This window comes from Rhamphochromis sp. 'chilingali', assembly GCF_963969265.1.
Source record: "Rhamphochromis sp. 'chilingali' genome assembly, chromosome: 3".
Taxonomy (NCBI): Eukaryota; Metazoa; Chordata; class Actinopteri; order Cichliformes; family Cichlidae; genus Rhamphochromis; species Rhamphochromis sp. 'chilingali'.
This window is the reverse complement of record NC_137931.1, coordinates 43,609,401-43,626,279: the sequence shown is the minus strand read 5'-3', so window position 1 is coordinate 43,626,279 and position 16,879 is coordinate 43,609,401. Positions and strand designations below refer to the sequence as shown.

The window sequence follows — 16,879 nt, the reverse complement described above, 5'->3', positions numbered from 1 at the left end:
AGAAAGAGTGAAGGGGGGAAAATGGGAGGGAGGGAGATGAAGAAAGTGAGGAGGAGCAGGAGGGATGGGAGGGAGACGCAGCCTGGCTGTACTTCCCCAATAAGACTCCAAACAAGTGTGCGCGTGGGTGTTTGTGAGTCTAAGAGTGAGACGGTGACATTACGGGGAGGGGGGGCTGCTTCAGTCCCATTTTTTCAAACAAGCCTCCCTGGGGAGGAATATGAATAATAACGACAGCGGGAATGCAGCATGTAAAAATCAAACAAATATTCCCACATTTTTCTGGCTTTTGTCTAGCGCTTAGCTGTTCTCTGCTTTGAAGGGTGTTTTTATTCGATTTTCTTTTGTTTTTATCAGACAGAAACTTGCCTACTGTTAAGCTATATTTTTATGAGCGCATTTGTGAAGGTTGGAGAAGTGGCTCCATCCCTTCAGCAATATCCAGTAATTCGGAAAAATGTGTGTCTTCCACTGTGTCTGTCTCTGTGTGTGTGTGTGTGTGTGTGTGTGTGTGTGTGTGTGTGTGTGTGTGTGTGTGTGTGTGTGTGTGTGTGTGTGTGTGCGCGTGCGCGCGAGCGGCTGTCATATCAGAATCAGAATGTGTGTAATGTCAGATGTGGTGGGTGTCGGCGATTATGCGGTGACGCCAGCTAATAATCCATTAGATAAGCTTGGAGGAATGAACACCTGTGATCACCTCAGAGCCAGACAGCATTTAGGGAACCACATAACGTATACACACAGATCCATAACATGCAAGTAGAAGTATTCAATACATAAATGGATTTCTTACAGTTTAGATACCTTTTGTTTCAGGGTCAAAGTCTTGCTGTTGTAGAAGCCTGATTGTGAAAAGAACACAAAGACGTAAAAATTTTGGTTGTTTTACGAGACATTTCGGTGGGGACTAGGTGACCCATCCGAATATTGCAGTGTTTAAACCCGGACCTGATGACAGACTCAGACATCTGTTGTGTTTAATGAATGTTATGTAGAAATATTTATTCCATCTCCAGCCCCAAGTTGCCTTGGGCTTTAACATTTATGAGATGCACACTTTGGATCTTCAGCCTCAGTTTCTCTTTCGCACAATATTGCACAGAAACCTCCAGGCTGTTTGCATGCACAGAGGCAGGGAATTAGCCAGCTGTGCACACAAACTCAGTGCCACAAGTGAGGGACGGGACATGCATGTCAGACTAAGAGGCCGCCATCCTCCCTCTCACTTAAACCCCTATTCCAGACATGTTAATCCCTACAGTTGTGGCAGGCAGGCGTACAAGAGATAAATTGGAGGTCAGTGTGAGCAGGTGTGTGTTTGCCGTCAGAGCCTGCCAGAAGACTGCAATCAGAGAAGGCTGGGTGAGGGAGGCAGCTGCTGTTTTGGGGGGTTTTGAGAGGGAAGGAATCTTGAAGAGATTGCTTACCCACTCCTGCCACCTATCTGTTCAGCTGTTGCCGAACGGCTGGTTGCTCAGACTGATGAAAACATGACGTGTGTTCATTTAATAATCAGGTACTGTATTTAATTTTTCTTTTGCAAGAGAGACCCGGGTACTGCAAAATAGAACAAAGATGAGCTTGTTTAACACACCACACGCAATCACACTCAGGTTTAAAATGCACACTCACTGACCATGGAGTTCTGGTGACTGTGCAGGGCATTTGAGATCATTTGAGCTTTGTGACAGCCGTCAGAAAAAAAAGTACACTGTGGTCAAAAACGGGCCAGCAACAGTAATCAGGTAGGCTGTGGTATTTAAACAATGCTCATTTTGGTACTAAGAGGCTCAAAATATTCCGGGAAAATAACCCCCACACAATTACATCACCACCACCAACCTAAACTGCTGCCATGACGGAGCCATTCAGCTTGTTCATGCCAAATTCTGACCCTACCATCCATATGTTGCAGTTACAATCAAGACTCATCAGACCAGGCAACATGTTTCCGTCTGAACTGTAGTCTCAGTTTCTTATTCTCAGCTGACAGGAATGACACACAGTGTGGTCCACACTGTAGTCCAGTGGCTTCATTTTTCCATTTGTACTACATTCAGATATAATCTTTTGTATACTTTGGTTGTAACAAGTGGTTATTTGAGTTACTGTTGTCTTCCAATCAACTCAAAGCAGTCTGGCCATTCTTCTTTGATCTCTCGAGCGCTGCCGCTCACTGGATATTTTCTCTTTTATGGACCATTTCCTGTAAACCCTGGAGATGGTTTGTGAGAAAATGAGAAATATTCATACCGGCCAGTCGGGCACAAACAACCACGGCACATTAAAACTCACTTAAATCTCCTCTCTTCCTCATTCTGATCCTCTAAAGTTCAGCAGGTCGTCTTGACCATGAATGAGCATAAACGCATTAAGTTGTTGCCATGTGATTGGGTGATTCGATATTTGTGTTTACGGGCAGTTAAACTGGTATACCTAATTATGTGGCCGGTGAAATATTAAATTCCATTTATGTGGTGCAATGCATTAGACTTCAGACTTTCTAGGTGTGGTATTTGTGTGGCGTCATGACAGATAACCTGATAAACTGGAGATATGATGTCCTCCTTGAGCCTTTCTGGGAGACATTAAAATATTACTTTACAAAAATCTCCTGTTTTTGTTGCCTGCATGTCGTGTAGTTTGTGTAGTTTGGGTGATGAACACAATATTAATTCCTGCAAACAGACACAGAGCACAGATGAAAAATACTTCAGACTGTTTTTGGACAGCTGATCATGACAGAATAAAATATTTCCACTATCAAGCGCAGACATGATGGCTAGGAATAAAGATAAAAATAGATGAAAACAGAGTCTCTATTCTCATATGAAAAACCAGTAAGTAAGTCTCTCAGCATTTAATCAGACATAAATAGGTCATTAGGTAATTTCTCTAGCAAATATTACTGTTTATGTGAAAATGTGCAGTTTTCTTTGTCTCTGTTTTTTTACCATTCACACTGTTATTAAGCCAATAGGCTGTTTAAAACCATCTAAGCAGGCTTTGGAAAATGGAGATGAGAATTTTTCTGTTATTTTCACACAGTTTGTAGAAGGATTAGTACATTAATCAAAAATCAATTAAGAGTGAATAATTAGTCGCAGCCCTACAAGCCACAGAATTGGCTCTGTGCTCATCTTTGATCAGATATTGTCTCGTGGTTGTCTAGTATATTAAGATGTTTTTGTTGATGCTGAGAAACAAAAAGTAAAAAATGAAAAAATGACTTAGCTGAGATGATAAAAAAGGCTGTCAAATTCAACTATTCTGCTTTCATTCTACTTGATCAGCACTAGACAGGAGAATTAATGGCAATGGGGTGCTGAGGGGAATGCTGGGAGGAGTGTCCACCAATCCAAATCTCAGCAAGCTCCTCCAGATATCCTCCTGCAAAGTGACCTTTGCCTCGGCTCCCTCGGCTTCATCCCACCTGCTCCCTAGATAAAGCCCCGTGATCCTGGGGGGCTTATCACCAAAGTCTGTTTGAGTCTTTGCTCTCTTTGTTCCACGTGTAATTACACTGTATTGAATCGAGGAGCAATGGAGGTGAAGGCAGGGGAGGAGAATCATCACACACCAGATGAATGATTCCCTCCTCTGGTGAGAGTGGTACAACTCGGCTGCAGAGCAGGGAATGGCTTCAACTCGGGAGCTCCCAGCATGAGTGGCCGCCTCAAATGGGACCCCTCGCAGCTCTCGGCCTGGCTCCACTCCACCTCCAAGCTACATCAAAAAGGGACTTGAGAATGACAGAAGTGTTTCATACTGGCACATTCAGTGACTGGACCAGATGGAGTCTTTGTTCTTTCTCTGAAACACGCGGCGTGCACACGTCTGTGCACAAAAACGGGATGTGTGCAAATGCATGCACACGCATGCACACTTCCTCAGCACACAGCGGTATAAAGCCAGGATTGTGATGATGGGAGGGGGTGTGATTCTCTTGTCCTCCGTTGTGTTCACATTAGTCATATGCAAATAAGCATTGTGCACAGAGAATAACACAAATCCACCATGTCTAAATCCTTAAAGAACACTAGTCATGGCTATTTAGTTAACATGATTTATTAAGGTGATTGACCTAGTTAGCACACAGACCATTTACGGTGTTTGCTTCAGGTACTGGAGAAATTGAATCTGTCATAGCTTGGATTTGAAGAACAGGATTATTATTTAGAAAAACAACATTTATTCACTTTTCTACTTTATGTCTTCACAGTCCCCAAATTAAGGCCCCTGGGCTAAAGTCCTTTTCTTTATCTGGGCATAGATGTTGGGCAAAGAAAGAAGGCTTTTGGATTAGAAAATGATGCCGACATGTGCAACATTGTGTCTTTTATTTCCACCTTTTTGTTTTCTCTCTTAAAAAATAATGACTGTTGTCTGCTTCTGTGTTTGTTAAGAAGGTTTTGTACAAAAATCATTATCAGTGGCAGTAAGTGATGTTAGGAAACCAGAGCTGATATATACTGTAAGTTATTATAGGTTTATATTATTAAACGTTTGCCAGCACATCTCCAACACTGTAAAGCAGGTTATTTCAAGAAAATGTACTTGGGTCAACCAAGAACTGTCTGTCATTTCAAGACAGACTGACATCTTTTTATGACTTTCTTCTAATACGTTGATCCAAATACAAGGTCAGAATGAAAAAAGGGGTTCTAAAATCAGCTGGAAACTGTAATTCACTGTACTTTCTTAACACATAAAGTACACATACATACTACACACGTCCTTAAATAACATTTCAGCCAACACCACTACAGTCAAAAGAAAATCTTAGGTTACATTTGTAGTCATTTGTAAATGTTAGTGTAGCTTTGTTTTGGGACCTCCCCACCCTTTCTCATAAAGCATAAAAACATAAGGAGCTCACCTCCCCACTCTGGAGGCAGCTGGAGGAGTGAGATCAGTAGCAAAATCCCAGCATAGAACTGAGCAGTAAAAGGGGTGGAATACAGGTGGGTTGCAAAGTGGCTTGCAAAGATACCGCAGCTCTGGGCAGGTTAAGTCAGCATGGACTGTTTTGCTGAGATTTGGCGAGTGGAATGTCTCAAACTGCTTCAGCTGAGCCGTCACCCGGTGCTTGGTGACACTGAGATCAGCTGATCTGCACAGCTGTTAAATACTTTGGTCCCTGTAAAAATCCCACATTGTTGTAATCTTGACCACTGTGATTGTGTTGCTTCTATTTTGGACAATTCTGCCTATGATTTTTTTCCCCCAAGTTATTTATTCATTCCTTGTTTTTCATTGTATTGTCTATGTTTTGGAGTAGCAGTCCATCTTGCTGTTACATTATTTGTACATGATAGTGCCAGAATATTTAGTTTACTTTTTTTTGCCATGACATTAAAAGATTTATCTCAAACTCCAAACTTTATGTTAAGGAGGGGATAAAGAATAATCATCCTTTTTGGAATAGATTTAATTTAACGGGTTTTAAATATCGCTGGATCCCCTCGGTGAAATTTCTGAGAGTGAAATTTTCTATAATTCTGTATGTTGCTTATTTTTATGGATTTTTATTTATCTTCTATTCTTTGCAAACCTGTTTTCAGACCAAAAAAAGACAGATTTAGCGGAACTAAAATGAGGATGTGATTTAATAAAGCAATGGTGAGGATGAAGCAGAGATTGGGTAAACTGTTTCAGGAAACACAGGATACACTGTCTATAAATCACACTACACAGCTCAACATTTGGACATTTTCCGGTGTTCCACGTGGCATAAGGCCACAATCATCCCCAGCTAATTCAGAAAAGAACGTGTTCAGACATTTCTGACAGGAAGCAGTCAGTGACCTTTAAGCTGGAAATGTTCGGCCGGTATTGCGTCCTCGCTGTCTCTCTTCATCAGAACTGGAAGTGCAGAGCCAAGACACATCCTTTAGCTGAGGCAAGTATAAAATGCCACTCTGACAGCACCTGTCTGGTCTAGCGGTGCAGTAAAAAGATCAAACTCTGCTCATTTGTCAGCTCAGTGTAAAAGTACGCTTTAGTGCAGCAGTATTTTAGGACAAAAACAAACAAATTCTTTCCTTGTCTTTAGTTATCAACGTCTAGAAAATATGCTGCTTACACATCTGATTATTATCTGTTATACTCTGCCAATAAAATCATTCACACAGGTATCACTCTTTTTTTGTTAAAGAAACATCCTAAATGATTTTCATAGAATTCATACAACACCCAGACTGTTTTTCCACAGTAGCCACAAGTAGTATGCCTTTTATCGGCAAATGACCTCACTGACTGGAAAGATCAAGTCATAATAAGGATGAAGAATTTTTTTTGCATTATTCATCAGCGTCTGACCCATGTCTGCATGTGTAGGCGTGTAAGATAGCAGGAACGTGCTCCCATTAGGGTATTAAATGAGTGCAGCAGGTTAAATCTGATGACATTTCTTCTCTCCTCTGTGAAAAGCAATTAATAAACCAACGGCAAATTATACCGCACATTAATAAATGTGTGGAATCCACGGCTTAGGCTTCAATAAGGATCTTATGAAGGATTGATAGTAGTAGAATCTGCCATTCATTTGGCAAAAGGTTTTTATCATCGGGTTTTATGACTATTCTTTAGCAAATTTATGCAGCTGGCGATCACAGGGACAGACGAAAAGAGAGGAAGGGGATTCGGAACGAGCCCCTGATTCCATAAAACAAAATGACGCATGAAAATCGGATAAAAGCGAATAGAATTTTATTTGCTATTTAACGTATCAGGCAATACATCACCCTCAGCATAAATGTCATTTACAGTCTACAACTTTTAAATAATTCACATCCAACACTCGTATTTACTAGTGGTTAGTTGATGGGCAAGTGGTTTGTAGATGTGCTGATGAGACCCTAAAATTTTCATGATTGTCGCTATTAGCCAGGCCGATTTTGCTCACAGTGTAGCTTCTGTTGACCTGAACCTGAAATGTCCATGAGTTGAATCCCACAAATTAACACCACCTCCTGCAGCACTACCATCAGGGCATACTTTACTATGTTGCCCACTAGTGGTAAGAATCAACTACTAGCAGTGTCATTTTTCCTTCAACCAACAGGTTTTTTGTTGTTTTTGGTTTGTAATTATGCACATCACAGCCTGATGAGGCTGCTAGTCTGGCACTAAACTTATAGAATAGGTTTCTCTCACAGTGCATTGCAAATAATCAATAATAAAGTGAACAGTAAAGTCCTAGTACCATGATGGGTTTCATGCACACAAAGCAAAAAACAAACAAAAAATAAAACACTGCTGTGTAGCATTAAGGTGGCAAATGTTCTCACAGAAAATAAATAGTCTATCAAGTCAAGTAATGAAAAATGCAGGTGTTTGAAGATTTCCTGCGTATAGTACATGCAAAAAAAAGAAAAGTGCAAGAATTTGATCATTTTGCTTAAAATGACAAGAAAAAAAAACCCAACTCAATGACAGACAAAACACTAAAAGAGTAAATCATGCTTTACGGCATCCCCAGTCAATATGAATTCAATGTCAAAAATTTCTAAATCCAAGTAAGTCTCCGACGCTGTATTCGAGCGAGTTTAGTGTTGGAAAAGACATCTGAGTTCCTGTAAATAGTGGCTTTAAGAGTTCCTTTGTACTATGATTCAGAATCAGATGCATTTGGTTCCAAATGAATTTCTGAATGTATTTATCATTACTTCATCTAAGCCATGCTTCCCAAACGACACTGTACAAGCAAAAAGTGGCTGGTAGCAGGATTATATCAGACCAGTCTGTTTCTGTGTAACTGTAACACCTCATTTAGGCTTTTCCATTTAAAACTTGTTGAGGGCTGGCAGCGCTCCCGCCTTCACAAGTACAGCTGAAAGCAGGTCTGCTGGCCCTGAAGGATGGGGCACGGCAGTGGCGGAGGGATCTCCGTGCTTGTTGTCTAAGTTCACAGGTGTGGGAACCTTCCCTCTATTCATTGTAGACTTCCCATCCCCGCTCCCCCCTCCTCCACCAAAACTTGTCTTGCTGTTTTCTCCTGTGGGGATGATTGTCCCTAGGTTGGGGTTGCCCACTGCAGGAGTCCCAGTGTGCTCCATGCTGGTCTGACAACAGCACAGCAACCGGAAAAATGCGCTTCTCATTTCTCTGCTGGACAGAGTATATATGAGGGGGTTAAGGGCAGAGTTGAGTACAGCAAGGGCAATGAACCAGTCCACCTGGTAGAGAACAGGGCACTTATCTGGACTGCAACCAACATCCAGCAGGAGCAGGAGAAACAAGGGAGACCAGCACATGACAAAAACCCCAAGCACAATAACCACCGTACGAAGCAAGGCCAACGAACGCTCTGAAGGCCGGCTGCTCACCCTGCGGCTACTGGAGGTCACCAGACGGTAGATCCTGATGTAGAGTATAATGATGGCCACCAACAGGGCACTGAACACACTGATGCAGAAAGCAATATAACTCTTAGCATAGAGCGGCAGCACTGTGGAGCAGGAAGGCAGATTGTTTAGGCAGTTCCAGCCCAGGCTGGGCAGAGCACTCAGCAGTACCGACACAAGCCAGCAGGCTACCAGCAGTGCTAGAAGCCGACCTCGACCTGCTGTCTCGCAGGGGCGCAGACGCACCATTGTCATGTGCCTCTCGATCCCAATGGCCAGAAGGCTGAAGGTAGAAGCGCTGAGGGCTACGAACATGCTGCCTTCTCTGGCCAGCCACTCCAGTGGTGTCAAGAAGAAGGTTTTGGGTCCCGAGGTAAAGATGTTAACCATGTAAGCCACCCCAGCCAGCAGGTCTGACAACGCTAGGTTTCCAATGAGAAAGTACATACGGCTATGGAAGCGCTTATTCCTCCAGATGGCAAGGAGAACTGTAATGTTCTCCAGAACAATCAGCACGCAGATGAGAAGCAGCAGCACCATTTTACAGGCCCCACTGACGCGGGGCCGTTCCCACTTTCCCGAGTGGTTGTAGTGGATGACTATGACAGGGTTCATCCCCTCCTCTATTTGATTACTCATACTGCCTGGCCCTTCTTGACCTTCCTCGGTCACACAGCAGAGGGCGGCACAGCACTGGACACAGAGGCAAGGGTGGTCAAGTTGGCAGAGTCACATCCTTTGAGGAGCCTGTGAAGAAAAGTTAAAAGATAACGTTTAAAAATTACTCGGTTTTCTCTGAGCTTGGGAACTAAAGAAGATTATTCTATAGAAACATCAAATCTGCGTTGAAAAAAGGAAAGTATTGCCAGTTTAAAGCTATGCAACTAAGCAAATAAGTACATCAGAACAAAAATCCCTTCAGACAAGTGTCCTGACAAAGACAGCAGTGGCACTTACAGGTTAAATAGAACACAGTCTCATGAAGAAACTGAAAACAATCAGATGATCTAAACTGCCCGTTCTTTTGTTCTATCCACTACCACTTACTTCAAGTACTTACAATTTTGGCATTATAGTTGAATAATGAGTCTAGGGAGTGTTTATGTCATCATTTATTATTCTTTCTTTCTTTTCCTTAAAAAAAGAAAAGACTTTTATAAAGGTCTTTAAATGATCCAGAAATGCCCCCTCACAATGACGCTGAACATAAATTAAGTTTCTTCCAGTTTCAGAAACAAGGCACAGTGTTACAGCCAACTTCTTTACAGAAGTAAAAAATGCCAGAGGCTTTAATTGAAATCCTGCCTCTGCGTAACTTTCCTCTTCCTGACTTTCCTGTTTTGTGAAAGTTATCAAAAATGACATAGAGCTCGTGCATTGTTAGCGCACAGTCTTTGCGCAATCGGTGTGTTTTTCTTCGCTCCCGCAACAGTATGCTAGAAAGTTATCCTACCTGTCAGAATGATGTGGCTCGTTTGAACATCCCTGCAATGAGCAGATTTCCAAAAATGTCGAAGTTGTTGTTTTATTTGTTTTTTCCTCTCGTGCGTAAAGACGCAGAATTGATGCGTTCCAAAAAGGCGATATACTCGATGTAAAATTAAAGTTTCATGTCCTTGTCCGCTTAAAAATAGCAGTAAAGTAAAGACCTCGTTAATATCCACAGTAGGTTCTGTCCTAACTTTCCAGCGTCCTCTCACTTTGACTCTCCAGCTTCCAGCTTTGACTGTCCCGGTCTCACCCCTCACAGCCAACGGGGCGGGATTTTCCCTCACCTCTCCATTTGGTTTTCACCATTAATTATGAGTCAGGAGAGAAGTCGAACCCACGCGAGTCATTGCGCTATACTTTTGAGCCGTGCAGTGTGAATGATACCGTTTATTTTCCAAGTGTAGGTCAAAGCGATTTGTTTTTGTTCTCCGTGGTCAAAGGACAGCTGACTATTTCAGAGAAGAACGTCTAATTTGTTTCTTCCAGTGTGTCATAAAATTGCTGCTCTTACTTGTTGCAACACATGTAATAGATTTTGCCCGTTGGGCCTTAATACGCCGCTTGCATTACATCACTGTAGCACGCCTGTTGTTTTGATCGTTTGATGTTTACCAGTATAAAATCATATTCCTTAAAAACATCGGAAATGTTGCAGAGGAAAATCACAAACCAAAGTATATCACTCTATCCAAAGGTTAATATTTCATTTTCATAACACAATCAGCCATCTGTGGAATATTCTCCTCCACTGACAGGCCAAGAAGTTGCTGGAATCCACTCATTGTTTTTCATGCTCAGATAAAGGATCACTGAGTCCCTTTAGTGCTCTAGGAGTGTGAGATAGGTCAGACCTCTCCCATTGGAGCCAACTGGAAGGATGGAAAAGGAAGAGTTACAAATTTCTTATCCTTTTATGCACTTTCTCTGAACAGATAAGATACTGGGGTATTACGTACATGGGTGTCATCTCTAGCTTGTGGAGTTCTGACAGTTTGGTCATTGCAGAAAGGTCCATATTGGCGAAAAGGGTTAGGGATGGATTTGTGAGTTCCAAAAAGGAGATATACTCAATGTAAAATCAAAGGTTCATGTCCTTGTCTGCTTAAAAAGTAGTAAAGTTGACCTCCTTAATATCCACAGTAGGTTCTGTACTAACTTTCTAGCATCCTTTCACTTTGACTCTCCAGCTTTGACTGTCCCAGTCTCATCAGTCCTGGCCAGCAGGGTGGTATTTTCCTTCAACTCTTCATTTGGTTTTAACTATTAATTATGAGTCAGAAGGGAGTCAGAACAGCATTCAAAGGGAAAAAACAAAAATGAAATTGGACATAAGTAAGAAGGTAGAAAACACTATGGCAAGCCTTATCATTATTGCATAAAACCACTTTATTTAGTGTACCTTCTTAGTATCAGGTTGGACCTCCTTTTGCCTTCTGTCCATTACACCACATCCCAAAGGTCTGTCAAGCCCATTTCAGTAGAGTGAATTTATTGTCATGTTCAAGAAACCAGTTTGAGATTATTTGATCTCTGTGGCATGGCTTGTCAGAAGATGGGTACACTGGTTATAAAGTGACATTGATATCAAGGTAACAAAATGTGCCAACAAAATATCCCTGATAGTATTACACCACCATCGTGAACTTGAACCGCTGACAGAAGGCAGGATGGGTCCATGGTTTCATATTGTTTACAACAAATTCTGAAATTAGAGCAAGCGACATTTTTTCAAGCTTCTATTCCCTAACATTGGTGGGCACGTGTGAACTCGTGGTGTGGTTTTCCCTGTTACTGCTTCAGGGTTCAGTGTTGTGCAGTCGGAGATGCTGTTTTGCATACCTTGGTGGTAATGAGTGGTTGTTTGGCTCGGTGTTCCCTTCATATCAGCTTCATGGACTCTGGCCATTCTCTCCTGACCTCTGGCATCAACGAGGCATTTTCACCCAGAGAATTGCAGCCCACTGGATTTTTCCTCTTTTTTTCTTTTTTTTTCGATGTTCTCTGATGTTTCAGTGTTCTCTGGTTGTGTGAGAAAATCCCAGTACATCAACAGTTTTCGAAATACTCACACCAGTCCAACTGGCATCATCACTGATTCCATATTCAAAGTCACTCAAATTGCCTTTATTCTCTAATCTGATGCTTGGTTAGAACTTCGGCAGGTTGTCGTTACCGTGCCCAAATTCCTAAAATGCGCTACTTTGCTGCCATGTGATTGGCCAATTGAATATTTGCATAAATGAGAAACTAAACAGGTATACCAGAGGAATGAATGGTGCTTTCCCCACTTTTCCTGCTATAGTGTAACAATGGAGAGACTATTTTAATTCCTGACATTATTGATTTGTAACAAATCAAACATAAGCTTTCAGTGTTAAGTAAAGACGGATAAATAGTAGTGAGACCACGTTCCCCCACTTTATGTGGAAACTAACTGCACTGCATTTTTATCTGCATAAATTCACTCAAGTTTATGAAAGTTAACACTCTCGTAGGAAATCTGCCCTAAAAACAGTAAGAAATTTGCTGATCTGTGGTTGTATACCTACTGAAACCTAAAGAAAACTGGCAAAAAAACGCTCAAGGAGTTGTGAACAGTTATAACAGTTATGGGAAGAAAAAGAAATGACAAGAGAAAAGTATAAGCGCATGGAAAAAATTAGCTTTTCATTTAGCTTTCAATAAAATACAGCCATTTGTCAATAACATGATCGATGTTAAACCTATAACCAGCATAATTTGTGTGTCTGTTTAGGTTACATATACTTTGAATGTGACTACGTTTCAGTCATTTCGACCTAAAAGTGAAAGTAAAAAAAATACAAAACTACACATGAATATACTGCAGTGAAGTTTAAGGACGGGATCCAAGGCCTTGTTCTGCAGTCACAGATTGATTTGACTTGTGCTGCTCGATAAGCCTATTCCAAGGCAAGGTAGTCATCCTTGATATGTTTTAAAAGCATCTAAAAAAGAAGTGAAAGCGGGGGCTATTTTGTTTTGTTTTCCCTTTTTCTCTTTTCTAAGAATGGCTCTGTTTTTCAAAGTGTCCATCACTTCCATTTTTTTGTTTTCACATTCTTTGTTTTTCCTGGATCGAAAGAGCTTGAGTAGCATTGGACAGGGTGGAAAATGGCTCTTCTGGCTAACTCAGACCGACAGCGTAACAAATAGTGATGAAAAGAAGAAGAGATGGTAAGAGACAGAAAAAGCAGGAGGCCAAGGTGCAGCCGAGCAGACAGCTTCTTCTTATTCCCGCTGTATCGCTGGCTCTGTGATATCACAGATAGTGAGCGGTTACAGGCAGCCTGGCCCTCTTACAAATGTCAGCCCAGGGATGGTAGATTAATGAATGACCTCCACAGCTGTTGACTTTACCCTGAGAGCAAGAGATGTACAGACACTCTGACAACACATTTATAACCAAAGAAAAACACTCCAAAGGCCTTGGCTCGGTGTTGGATACACACTTCCTAGATTTTTGGTGCTGTGTTGGAAAGAGGAAATGCTTCAGGTCACCAGATCCTGAAAACTAGGCCCAGTAATTTGCCATTGCTCTGCTCTGTGTGTGTGCATTGTGCATATGCATGCACATTAGTGAGTGAGTCAGGGCACAATGACGCAAGCTCCAGTGGTGAGTTAGATGTTTGGGAATGCAAAGTGTAGTGGGAGCGAAGAAGGAGCTGTGGTGGTGGAAAAGGAAGGCCTCTTAGGCCGTAGACCCACTGCCCTCCACTCCTGCTGTTTACCCACACCCACTAAAAAAATGTTCTGTTACAAAATTAGACATACATAGATTTACAGTACGTATATTAAGTATGCACACATCGTTATTATTTATTAACGATGAATTTGAGAATATTTTATGTCCTCGATAAGTAAATGACAACTGATGTACCACCGTAATCCAACTTTTGATGGGCACCATGCAGATATATGTAACAATAAATGTAATGTGTGCGTTACATTTGATTAGATTGGTTTCCTTAACTTCTTTAATAACTACATTTGGTTGAAGTTTGGAAGAGAGCAGCATTAGACTCTATTTTCCTTTGGTTCGCAAATCCATCTGTTGTTGATGAAAATAGCCAAATTTCAGTTTGTATAAACCATGCAACCATTTGGCAGGCTGAAAGGACTGAGCTCAAGAAGAGACCGACCAGTGTTTGATTTATCTTTAGTGTGACAGAGAATGTTAGTAAAGACAAAACTTTTCCTTCGTTTCTAAAGGGCTGCCAGTTTCTGTCTGCTTTTTGGTGGAAGTATCCACCACAAGTATCTGTCTGAGGACGGGGGCTAAGGTTACATCAGTGTTTGTCTGAGTTTTTGGGCAGAGAAGATATGGCCAGACTTTTTTTTTTTACCTGATGGCATTTGGTTTGTGAAATTGCCAAACTACATCATAACTAATAGGTATGAATCGAATTTAGGTATTCAAATTCAAGTAGTGTTGTGACATGTCTAAATGTCTAAATTGAGCGTTTGAGCTGTTAGCTCTGGGGCAGTCACCACAGCCTTTGGGTTTTGGAATCTAGACTTTTGGCTGGATAGTGACATGTTGTTTGGAGGAACCTCTGGATATACTAATTTGGTGTAGCCCCCATTTATTAATTTCAGTTTTGGGTTTGGTTGCTGGAATTTTGCCAAAGCGGTGCAGATTTGTTTTCTAGAACTCTCATCATGGGAACATTTTGCTTTCAGTTGAGAGGTTAGCAAATCTGACAGATGTTTTTCTTTTCTTTTCTTTTTTGCTTATAGCTATTTGGCAGAGGATCTCTGTAACATTATTCACAAAATGAATATTCATTGAAAGGTTGAAAGGATGAGTTTTTTTCACAGTTTTATGTGTGCATGTACATGTGCAAACATGTTGACTGAAATTTATCGTTGGGGAATTCCATGTAAAAACCTTTAGTTTACAATCTTGTACATGCACAGTCATGAGGAAAAGAAGGTTTTCACAAGACTCTGTGCGGTCTATGAAAAACTAAGTAGATTCCATGACTCAGTAACTTGTAGAACCACATTTAGTAGCAATAACCTGAAAGTTATTGCAGGCATTTCTTTATGCACATCCCTCTTTAAACTCATATCAGTGTTTAAGTTGAATTGAGACTCGGACTTTGACTGGACCACTTATATATATATATATATATATATATATATATATATATATATATATATATATATATATATATATATATACATATTAGGGGTGCAACGATACACAAAATTCACGGTTCGGTTCGATACTTTGGTGTCACGGTTCGATATTTTTTCGATACAAAAAAAAATGTTCATGCCTTTTTAATTTGTCATTTATTAAAATTATAAATATATATTTTAACTCAAAAGTACAGTTTTTAAATTTAACCCTAACCCTTGTGCGTGTTTTTTATTTTGACAGCGAATGCGCACCTGCGGACCACTTATGTGCAGCCCTGGTTATTTAGCTCATCATATCACAGCCACAGAAATTATTTTGTCCATGAAACCATAAAGCTGCACTTTCTTTTTGCCTTATAGTCTGATTTGTCATAACTTTTCCGGTTTGTGGTAAGCTTTTCTTTGGCTGTCACTTCTTCACCCTGACCTGTCTTATTTGGCTCAGCAGAACTGAAATATATATCCTGCTGCTCTTACACAGGCACTCACATAACGGTCAGCGATTCTCTGCGCGATCAACCTCTCACATGTTTAAGCTTGCTGCGGGAGATTTCACTTGTCATGTTTGCATAGTAAGCTAACGATTGATAAGACGATGTCAGAGGAATTGGTGCACAAATTATCATCACTCACCAATCAGTGCTGTCGCTCTCTATACACAGTTCGCACGATTGCAAAGTGAAAGCAAAAAACAAGCGCAAATTCAAACGCGATTTCAATATGTCACATATTGACAGTGGCTCACCGATGCCAATGACATAATTACCCAGCTACATTTCTGAAAGAATGCAAAAGCATTGACATATATTTTTCCTTCCTACAATAGCCCGACGGGCAGGGCAGAGATAGATTTTGGTAGCCCGACTGGAAAAATCGCTAGCCCCGGGACGTCGGGCAGGCGATTTTGCGAGCCCTGTATCTGATTGAGGAATCACTCATCTTTGGAAAAGAGAGTTTATTACAGAGAAATGGCTCTTTCCAAAATAAAAGCTATACTATACGCTTCTTCTGGGCTATATTCTCAGCAGCATATTGTAGCGGGTCAGGGCTGTTCGGGGTTCTGTTTGTACAGTTATGTTTTGTTTATGTTGCCATAGTGACGGGTGACGCCCTCTCGCTGCGACGGTGTGTCCTTCCGGGGTCAGAGGGCGCCCTGTGTGTTGTTGTTGTTGTTGCTGTGCGGTTGCCACGATGAGCAGTTAGCTAGCGGCAGTGTTCTTCTGCAGATGTCAATAAACGGCTGTGCTCCCTGGCTAGCTCACGGGAAGCAAGACCAAACGACACCTCCATCTCCTCGTTGTCTGAGCTCGCCACATTGGTGTCAGAAGTGGGATGATGGTGGCACCCCATGTTCTGACCCAAGTGACTTTCCCCCGCCGGTCGTGACCGGCCGGTGCGCCAAAAGAAGGCACCTGGACATTTGCAAAGTGAAAGCAAAAAACAAGCGCAAATTCAAACGCGATTTCAATATGTCACATATTGACAGTGGCTCACCGATGCCAATGACATAATTACCCAGCTACATTTCCGAAAGAATGCAAAAGCATTGACATATATTTTTCCTTCCTACAATAGCCCGACGGGCAGGGCAGAGATAGATTTTGGTAGCCCGACTGGAAAAATCGCTAGCTCCGGGACGTCGGGCTAGCGATTTTGAAAGCCCTGTGTTACAGGCATGGCCCTTTAAGGATGAAGCCTGATGGGAAATGTATTCGGGATGTGTGTAGGGGGACTGCCTGGTGTGTGTGTGTGTGTGTAGAAAATAAATAAAAGGAATATAATAACTCCCTCGACAGCCAGAGTTGTGTCGGCGATGCTCGCTGTGAGTAAACTGTTTCAGCCCACTGTACGCAGTGTTCGTGCCTTAGAGAAGA

The 16,879-nt window shown here is 41.6% G+C and overlaps 1 protein-coding gene across 1 annotated transcript; it reads right to left on the bottom strand.

The window, feature by feature from the left end:
- Window positions 1–76: 76 nt before the first annotated feature.
- Window positions 77–10,656, bottom strand: s1pr3a (sphingosine-1-phosphate receptor 3a). The gene is made up of 2 exons (XM_080878009.1): window positions 9,802–10,656; window positions 77–9,095 (listed from the first exon to the last, which is right to left on the bottom strand). The coding sequence occupies exon 2, from the start codon at window positions 8,985–8,987 to the stop codon at window positions 7,788–7,790; it is 1,200 nt and encodes a 399-aa protein (XP_080734135.1). The 5' UTR covers window positions 8,988–9,095; window positions 9,802–10,656; the 3' UTR covers window positions 77–7,787.
- Between the last annotated feature and the right edge of the window lie 6,223 nt (window positions 10,657–16,879).

Bases quoted from the DNA above. Each gene is read 5' to 3' on its own strand.
- s1pr3a (XM_080878009.1), bottom strand. From the start codon at position 8,987: ATGAGTAATCAAATAGAGGAGGGGATGAACCCTGTCATAGTCATCCAC.